The sequence below is a fragment of the Myotis daubentonii genome, chromosome 16, assembly GCF_963259705.1.
Source record: "Myotis daubentonii chromosome 16, mMyoDau2.1, whole genome shotgun sequence".
NCBI classification, from domain to species: Eukaryota; Metazoa; Chordata; class Mammalia; order Chiroptera; family Vespertilionidae; genus Myotis; species Myotis daubentonii.
In genome coordinates, this window is record NC_081855.1 from 12,870,181 (window position 1) to 12,880,259 (window position 10,079).

The 10,079-nt window shown below is 45.0% G+C and overlaps 1 protein-coding gene and 1 pseudogene across 4 annotated transcripts in view; both read right to left on the reverse strand.

Moving 5' to 3' along the window:
• ARHGAP44 (Rho GTPase activating protein 44) overlaps window positions 1–10,079 on the reverse strand; it is a 188,658-nt gene that overhangs the window by 75,121 nt on the left and 103,458 nt on the right. For all 4 annotated transcript variants that reach the window (XM_059668580.1, XM_059668579.1, XM_059668578.1 and 1 more), the window contains exons 4-5: window positions 7,632–7,708; window positions 1,255–1,366 (exon numbers count right to left, since the gene is read on the reverse strand). In XM_059668580.1, the coding sequence (XP_059524563.1) occupies window positions 1,255–1,366; window positions 7,632–7,708 (189 nt within the window). The remainder of the gene's footprint in view (window positions 1–1,254; window positions 1,367–7,631; window positions 7,709–10,079) is intronic.
• LOC132219419 (U6 spliceosomal RNA) lies at window positions 7,036–7,131 on the reverse strand (annotated as a pseudogene).

Here is a 10,079-nt window from a genome sequence, read left to right on the forward strand (position 1 = left end):
GAGCTCAAGAGCCACAGGAGGTAGTGGCCACCACCCTGTACGGGTGTGCGGGTGCGGAGGTGTGCAGGTTTTGGGGTATGAGGACATGGAGGTGTGCTGTGTAGAGAAGTGCAGGTCTGAGGGTGTGAGAGTGTGGAGCCGGGTAGGTGTGGAGCCGGGTAGGTGTGGAGGTGTGCAGGTGTGGGGTATGAGGATGTGGAGGTGTGCTGTGCAGAGCAGTGTGGGTGTGAGAGTGTGAGGGTGTGTGGGTGTGGAGCGGGTAGGTGTGGAGGTGTGCAGGTGTGGGGTATGAGGATGTGGAGGTGTGCTGTGCAGAGCAGTGTGGGTGTGAGGGTGTGCAGGTGTGCGGGTGCGGAGGTGTGAGGGTGAGGAGTTGCGTGAATATGGGACCTTCCCATTGATGCTGGTGGTTCTAACGCCAGTGCCGGTGCCAGCTGGGCTTTGACCAACTAAAGGCAACTGGGAGGAGTGCCAGGGTTCAGGGCAAAGGAAGTCCCAACCATTTCCTGTCTTAACTTGTTTGACGCTAGCAAAACTGTCACATAGACATTAAGGTTTCTCGTTAATAAAGTGGTTTTGTTCAGTGTCCTTTACCGTCCAAGAGAAGAGACCTATGTAACAAACTGCAGGAGGCCTTATAGCAGTGATGGCGAACCTTTTGAGCTCGGCGTGTCAGCATTTTGAAAAACCCTAACTTAACTCTGGTGCCGTGTCACATATAGAAATTTTCTGATATTTGCAACCATAGTAAAACAAAGACTTATATTTTTGATATTTATTTTCTATTATTTAAATGCCATTTAACAAAGAAAAATCAACCAAAAAAATGAGTTCGCGTGTCACCTCTGACACACATGTCATAGGTTCGCCATCACTGCCTTATAGGGTCTCGGCCAGGGATCCAGGCCCCTGAGGAGGCTGCGGATCCGTTCATTTCACTGCAGACCTGAGGGGGTGGAGGGCAGGGGGGTGAGGGCAGTGGGGACCCTGGTGGGGAAGGAAATAATGCTGCCAGCTTGGCCCCTCCCCCTGGAACGCCAACGGAGAGGAAAGTGGGCGGGAGAAGGGGCAGCCAACACTGAGGGGCTGCCGTGTTGGGCAATCCTGACTGTGGGCGTGGCTGGTGGTCACCCCGTGGAAAGCAGCGTCACAGAGCAGGTGAGGGAGAGAAACAACAGGAGTGCAGGGGAAAGGCTGCAGGGCCCGCCCTCTGTCCCCCCTCCTCGCTCAGGCCTGGCCGCATCCCCTCCTCACCTCCGCCAGCAAAAACAGGGGCTCGATCACATCTCTCTCTACTTGCAATTCAAAATGAATCAGCTCCTGTGCCAGCTTGTCCTCTGTCTCCCCACAGAGTTTCAGCATCTTCCTGCAACAGAGGAGAAATCCACGCTGCACAGCCCAGAAAGCAGGTCACGGCGCCACACTGCCGCACCTCTTGGCCAGGCACACCTTCATGACAGAGGTGCTAATAAAGCGAATGCTTTCCATGGTGTCCCTTGGACCAGCTTGCTCTTCCATTACTACTTCTGAAATTATCAATTTTTTAAATGATGCTGAGTACCTACTATGTGCCTGGGGTAGAGGGAACATGTAGAGAAACATAAGAGAGATGCGGAGAGAACGAGAGCGGAGCCCACAGGCCTACCAAGGACCAGTGCTCCTGCCTCCCCAGGGCACTGGAGACATTGCTTCCAACAGGCCCTTAGAGAAAAACTCTCCCCAGCCATAAACCTTTCTCAGTGCAGGATGGACAGACAAAGCAGGAGTGGAAATCCATTCCCAAGTTATTAATAAGGTGCAAAGAAGAAAAGGCCAAATGAGGGGAAAGTTTTGCCATATTCCTAGAAGCAAGAATACATTTCAAAAAGGTTAATCCCCTGGACGGCATTCAGGCAGTCCTCGCTTCTCATGGTACCACGTTAACTGAAACCCGTGTGAAATGTTTGTACGGATCAACAAGAGGCCAACGTTGTTCTAAGGTTAGTATGCACCTTCCCTACCCTTACTGTACACTTCTCACCAAATGTGTGTGTGCTCGCTTACAGTATGTAACGCTTCACCTACCATAAAGCGTTTACACACGGTTTCCTGCGGGATCTAGCCTCCCGTCACATGCTTTTTAAATTTATCATTGTCTCTGGGGCTTACCCATCATGACACACACAGAATTAGGTCGTTGTGCTGTACAGAGTTCCATTCTGTGAATAAACCGCCATTTACTAGCCTGCCTACGGTCCACGGTGCGTGGCTCTTGCACGCAGTGGCCTGGCGCCTGTGCTTGTGAGTCCCTGCATGTGTGAGGATTGTTCTGTGAGAAGGAGAGGTGTGCGCACCCTTAACCTCACTAGAGGTGCCGATGCAATGGAGAGTCCCACTGCTCTGCCCTCTGGCCAGCCCTCGGTGCGGGTAGAAATGTTAATCTCTGCCACATGGTGGATACAGAGCATTCTCTCCTCCTGGTTTTAATTCCCGTTGCTTGACTGCCTGCCTGGCTGCCTTCTCATGTCTTGGGTCCAGCAGGCTCCCTCTTCTGTGAAGAGCCTGTTCACATTCTTTGGAATTTCTGTACCGGGTTATGTTATTTTAAGTTATTTGTAGGAGTTCATTATATACTTACAGATATGTGTGTGGATGCAGAGGGCATTCAAATTCTTTTTCATATCCGCTATAAATGTCAACACCCAGGCTTATTTTTGTACCTTTTTAATGGTGTTTTTGACCTGATTCTTCTGTTACTTGCCTCCATATTTCTCATGTTAATTTTTTTCTAATTGTAAGCATTAGTTGTTGACTGTCGAGTATGGAAAATGGGAATTTAGCTGTCTTTACATTTCCCCTCCTCCATGTATGAATACCACAGGTGCTTAGCACTGCATTTTGCCCCATCTGCCATGGGGAGGAAGGCTGGGTCATGTAGTGGCCACTGGTTTCTCCTGCACATTGGTTTGTTCTCTCTGCAGTTCATCATCGCCTGGTTTTGATTTCCTTGTTCAATCTTCTACGGACCTGACTGAACCCCAAATCCTCTGCCACTTTTCTAGTTTGTCTCTTAGACACTCAACTACATTTGATGCGAACAAATTCCATCTTCTTGAATTCCTCTCTCCCAAAGCCGTGTCACTCTAGGCCAGCGGTCGCCAACCTTTCAGACCTCACGGACTACCAGCGGTCCACAGACCACAGGGTGGCGCCCACTGCTCCAAAGGTTTCCTTAAACCAGCGGTCGCCAACTTTCGGACCTCACGGGTCACCAGTGGCCCACAGACCACCAGTTGGCAACCGCTGCTCTAGGCTGTTTGCCTTCTGCCCCGGGCACAGCTGTCTTCCCGCATTTCCCCCACCATTCCCTGCAGGTTCTCTCTCTGTCCTGAGTGTCCTGTTCCCTACATCCTCTGTCTCCCTTTCCTGGTCACTCCCTCATTACACAGAACCTCTTGCTTAGCTGCCTGAGGAACTGCGGGTGGGGCGTCGATTTCTGAGAACTTACTCATCACGACACTGCCCTCCACCCAGCAACTGACAGCTGGGCAGCCTCGGCTTAGCCCGTCAGGCTGCTGAAGGCATGGCTCAGTCATCTTCCAGCGCCCACTGTTGCTTCTGGCAAGGCTGGACGCATTCAAATTTGTGACCCTCTTATGTGACATTTCTCTCTAGAAGATTGCGGAATCTCTTACTTGTCACTCGTGTCCACTACTGAGTGGAAGCCCTGGCGCCGGTGTAATTTTTTTACTGTGTTGGGAGTTCAGCGGCCCTTACATGTCCTTCGGTCCTCATTCTCTCAGATCATTTTATCATCATCATCATCATCATCATCATTATCGTCCTCCCTTTATCTCCTTCCCTCACAACTCCTGTCACTGAGCCTAAAACTTCCTCTGCTTTTCCAGCTCTTCTATTTTCTGTCATTGTCTTCTTGCCCTCGTTTCTAAATTTCTTCAACCTCACTTTCCACACCTACTGAGAATGTCATATTCTTCATTTCTATCAGCTTGCTTTTGATCTCTGAGTGCTTTTCCCATAAATACTTTTATTCACATCCTATTTTCTATTTAATAGAGGCTTTATTTTCTCTTCTCACTTGAAAATATAAGTGATAATTTTCCTGAAATCTTCTCCTCCCCCAGGCAATATCTATTTCTTCCTGATTTCACTCTTGTATTATTTCTCCAACTGTTTTGGTGTCTAAGTTTCAAGTGCCTGGTGATCTTCGGTCCCGTCTGTCTGTGAGGATAGAGACCAGCATCTTGGAAACTGAGCGGAGCTCACAGCTGGGAGCTCACCGGCAGGTGATCTAGCTGGGCCGTGCGCTGGAGCACTGCCCCCTTCAGCGGCTTCGGGTCTGCAGTTCATTCCCCCGGGGCTGGAGACACCTCACAGAAGGCTCTTCCAGTTTCGTGCTTAGGGAGTAGGAGCCTGAGGGCTGCATGAGTGGGGAGACAGCTGGAGTCTCAGTGTCCAGCTGCAGCAGGTCCCTCAAGTCTCTTCTTGAATAACCGGTACCCTTACCTGGTGTCCCCAGTCTAGAGAAGCTGTTTTACCCAGAGAATAAAGCTCCACCATTCAGCTGGGATTGGGGGTGAGGGGATGAGTCTCCCAGAGGTGAGGTAAGTGCTGGGTTTGAGCAACCCAAGTGGTAGTTGACTAGCTTTACAATCCACACTCGTAAGTTCCATCACTTCCCTACCCCCAGAGACCCACTGTTCCGACATGCCTGGTGCCACCAATCCTGAGCTGTGTCCACATGTGAAGGAGTAAGTGGGGTTGGCTCTCTGGATAGCCTGCCTTGGGAGTCAGATTTCAGGAACTTGTTAAATCAGTTCCCAATCAATCATGTTTTATAGCTCACAAAATTTTGTTGCTATTGTCTTCTCTCTTGTCTTTCCTCTTGCTTCGGGCTTATGCCTTTTAAGTAAAAATGAATCTCTTTGTTGTAGTAGATTCTGAAGAAAAAAAATTAGATGTGTGTATTCAGTCTGTCATCTTTACCTGGGTGTCCTCTATCCCTTACTCTCAACCGTGTGTGTCATGATTTAGGTGTGACTCTTAGAAAGAGCATATAATGACTTCATTTACCCACCTGACATTCTTTATATTATAAACAGTTGAGTTTTCTCCATTTAATCCCTAATGATTACAAATACATACAGTAGCAACTGTTACCTTCACTTTCTGTTTTCTACTTATTATGCTTTTTTTGCTTACCTTTTTCTCTTTTAGTCCCTTCTATGTTTTTTCTATTTTATTTCCCTTTTTATTCTTTTACTATTTGAAGTTACACATTCTATTTCTATTCTTTTCGTGGTTACTCTAACTTTTCTAACTTGTGCATTTACTTTAAATGTACTATCTTTATTCTCCTTCCAAACAATGTAGGAACCTGCAGCACTAATTCCCTTTCCAATGTTTCATGTTAATATTTTCTAGTATTTTAGTGTCGCTTTGCTTTCAACTCCCATCAAATTATTATGTTTCTACCATTAATTCAATGCTTATTAATTTTTACTTACACTAAAAGGTAGCAGAATGTGCCAAAATATGCCACAATGGCATAAGGATTACTTTGAGCTGAAGGCAATTGAGAAGATTCAGATAGAAAATAAGGTCTCTACACCCCCTCCACGCCCCCTTCCCCCACTTGCCTAAAAGCAGAACATAAATTTGTAGAAGTGTCTCTCTTGCCCACTCTACCAGGAAGGACACAGGTAAGTCACCAGAGACAACTCTGGGCTCTTCCCACCTAGAGGAGGCCCCAAAGAAGTAACGAACTTTACTAACGACTCTTATTTTCCAATAGTTTCTCCATATCGTTGCCTTCCCATAATCTGTCGCCGTAGAAACTCAAATTTATTTTCCCTTTTTTTTTTTGCCACTTCTCTAAAAATCACTGTTCTTTTGTTGAGATGCTATATGAGCCCATTTCAGCCACTCCTTTGAGTTACTAATGGCCGAGTTCTGCACACAGTAATAAAATTTGCATGCTTTTCTCCTTCATCTGTCCTTTGCCAATTTAATTTGCAGAGCCGCAGGAGAGGAACCTAAAATACATAGAGGAAAAAAGACTTGTTTTCATTCCCACACCATATTCACTATTTTTTTTTTCTTTACAAATGCTCTCTTGCTACTTGCATTTCATTCCTGTCTTCTGGACATAATCTATTTCACATGAACTTAACTAGTTCTTTCAGTGAGAATACACAAGCAGTAAATTCTCTAAATTTTTGGCTGAAAATATTGTTGTTATCCCTTTATTCTTGAATAATAATTTAGTTTGTCATAGAATCTTGCATTCCTATATTTTCCCTCAATACTTGAAGATTTTCCTTCATTATTTCCTGGCATTTATTTTGGCTGATGAATAAATAGTCTGTTATCAGTTTAATTACTCTTTAATATGTAATTATCTTTTTCTCTGCTTAAATGACACTTTTTTTCTTTTTAATAATTTCCAGTTTTATGACAATGTGTCCAAGGATAGATTTCTTTGTGTTGATCTTAATCAGGACTTTTTGTGCTTCTTAAATCTAAAGATTATGTCTTTCATCAAATCTAAAATCTAGAAAAGAAAAATTCAACCATAAACTTTCCCTCTCCATATTTTCTTCTTAGGAACTGCTGCTGGGCATCATCCATGCCTTCTCCATTTAATAATGCCTACATCCTCTTCTCTTGCACTTCATCCTCAGTGGTGACTTCAGATCTGTTTTGAAGTTCATCAATTTTTTATTTGAGTGCAATTTTCTGTTTATCATTAATAAGTTTTTATATTATAGTAAGCATAATTTGAATTTTAATAAGTTCTATTATTTTTTCTTTGATTCTGCATATTTTTTTTTTCATATTGTTTACTTCTTTGGTCAAGGATTATTTTGTCCTTACTTAATTTTTAAATTGAGGCATAATTAGCATTATAACATTATATTAGTTTCAGGTATACAACACAATGATTTAATACTTAAATGATTTGCTTACTGCAAAATGATCACCACAATGGCCTGGTTAACACTTTTCACCATACATAGTTACAACAATTTTTTCTTAAAATATGATTGCTTCAAAAATTTATCCTTGCGCACGGGCCATGCTAATCTTCTATGTATCATTCCAATGTTAGTACATGTGCTGCCAAAGCACACAATGTGCTTACTTAATTTTTAAATTTCATTTTAAATATAATTATTTTATATTTTCTTTCAGACTGTCCTATTGTTTTGTTTCTGAGGGCACTGATTCTCCTCCTCATTGTGCCTGAGGAGTCGCTCTCATGTCAATTCTATTTTTAGTTTGTTTTTATTATAAGCTCAAGACCAGCCAGGGTTGCTCTTCTGGGAATCGCATATGCTTTGACATCTGACATTGAGAGGATCCATATCTGCATTTACTGGAGCCCTAGGGATTCCAATTGTCCGTCAGCAGTTTTATGTTGATTCTCCGCCTGGGAGGTGCCCCACTGCAGAGGCAGTAAATATAATTGGGCCTGGGGTTTTGCTTCTCACTGGCGACCTTTCCTTCCTCTGCAGGGAGTCCGCAGCCAGACTGAAGGCCTCCTCAGTGCTTCCCCAAGCAATGCTGGTCCCCTTCTACGGATGGGGACTTACCTAGATCTGGCAAACCCACGCCTGGTGTCACCTTACCCAAGAAGTGTGTCATCTCCCAGGATAGCTGACCCTTCCATCAAACACTGGGCCAGTGTCGTCAGAGGCAATTTTTTCTGAAAGAAAAAAATGGATGCAATGAAAACTACTTTCAGCATTGTCCGCTTTCCTTGAAACAGCCTAAAGTCAAATACTCACCTAGATTTTACATTAGCTAAGAAACAAAATGACTTTAAAATATGTTTAAAACCTAAACATCTACAGGATTTAATAATTATGGGACAGATTCAGAGATGTCAAAGTGCAGAAAAGTAAAACTGAATTAAATTTGTAAATTTGGAAAAGAAGCTTAAAATTTACATGCTGCATTTTAACAGAAAGTGGGACAGCAGCAAGAAAGAAAGAGAAAATCTCAAAATTATATTAACAAAGATTGGAGTAATGCCTTAATTTCCCAAAACCAACTCCTCACCTGAAAAGTGTATTTAGCCACATTTTAGATATGAGGCAGATTACGGTCAAGAAAGAGAGAAAAGCCCAGCCAGTGTGGCTCAGTGGTTGAGCATCGACCTATGAACCAGGAGGTCACAGTTGGATTCCCAGTCAGGGCACATGCCTGGGTTGTGGGCTGGATCCTCAGTAGGGGATGTGCAAGAGGTGGCCTATCACTGATTCTCTCTCATAATTGATGTTTCTATCTCTCTCTCTTCCTCTCTGAAATCAATAAAAATATATTTTAAGAAAAGAGAGAAAAAAGTGTTCACATACAATTACAATACAAAGAATGTAAGCTTCCACCAAAAGGCACATTCCAAATAAGATACAGAATGGTCAAGAAGTACATGAACAGATTCTTAACGTCATTAGTAATTAGGGAAATTCAAATCAAAGATACCACCTCGAGATACCACCTCACACTAGGATGGCTATTCCAGAATTAATAATATATATTTGTAAAAATCAGAAAATGAGTATCGGGGAGCATGTGGAGACACCAGCGCCTATCGCGCTGCTGGTGGAAATGTCCACGGGCAGCACTGGGGAAAGTCCGGCAGTATTTCAATTGGGTGAACAACTGTCACATGGCCCAGCAATTCCACTCTGGGGCAGACAATTGAAAATAACGGAAAACAAACGGTCAGACAAAAACATGTGCCTGGGTGTGAACAGCAGCACTGCTCACCGCAGGCCAAAGGCGGGAACAGCTCAACCATCACGGGCGAACGGACAAACAAACGCGGTGCAGCCACACAAGGGAATATCACTCAGCCATGAAAAGGAATGACGTCTTAACACAGGCTACTACCGGGATGAACTTGAGAACATCATGCGAAGTGAAAGGAGCCAGACACCACAGAGCACATATTGTATGATTCTATTATATGAAGTGTCCCGAATAAACAAATCCATAGACACAGAAAGTAGATCAGTGGTTGCCGGAGGCTGCGGGGAGGGGAAATGGGGAATGATTGCTTATGAGTATGGGGTTTCCTTTTGGGGTGAGGAGAATGTTCTGGAATTAGATGGTGAGGGTAGTGGCACGAAGTTGTGAATGTACTAAATATCACTGAATTGCACAGTTTACAATAGCTAAAATGGTAAATTTTACGTTGTGTGGGGAACGGGACGGGGGGGGGGGGGAGAAGGAGGAGGGTGGGGAGGAAGAAGAATATTGCTATAGGAGTGCAGTATGACCCACTCCCTCCTTCCTACTGACAGGCCCTCTCCTCCTGAGCCTAACCCACCCAGCGCACACTGACAACGAGGTAAGAGCTGCAAGCAGGTCCTCCAGTCCACGCTGCGACACCGACAGCTCTTCCGACGGAAAAAGGCTGAACTGCATCCAGCCCCGAGTCTCCTGCGATATTCCTCGGAGAGCCTCCGCTCGGACTCATGCCCGATCAGTATTAGCAGTGCCTGCCCAGGCACCGCACCGGTGCTGAGTGAGAGGAGACCGGAACGCACGTTCTAGTGCAGGCAGACAAGTAATAAATACAGAAACTGTGGAGGAGATCCTTTCAAATAGTTGGAAGTGCTATGGACAAGAGAAAGCAAGAGCTGGATGAAGGGGGTGACATTTAAGATGGTCTGGAGTAAGAGAACGAGTCAGCCAAGCCTCAAGAAGATCTGGAAAAGAACATTCCAGGTAAAGGGAGTGAAAGTGCAGAGGCTGTGAGGAGGGAAATGGCATGGCCGGCTCCAGGTCCCTAAGGAGGCCAAGGGCTGGAGCGCAGAGGTGACAGGAGAGTGGTGGGAAGCGGGCAGAGGTGAGATCGTGCGGGGCCTGTCAGCCAGAGGCAGGTTCTAGGTTACACTCTAAGGCAGGGGTGGGCGAACTTTTTGACTCGAGGGCCACAATGGGTTCTTAAACTGGACCGGAGGGCCGGAACAAAAGCATGGATGGAGTGTTTGTGTGAACTAATATAAATTCAAAGTAAACATCATTACATAAAAGGGTACGGTCTTTTTTTCCAATAGTTTTATTCA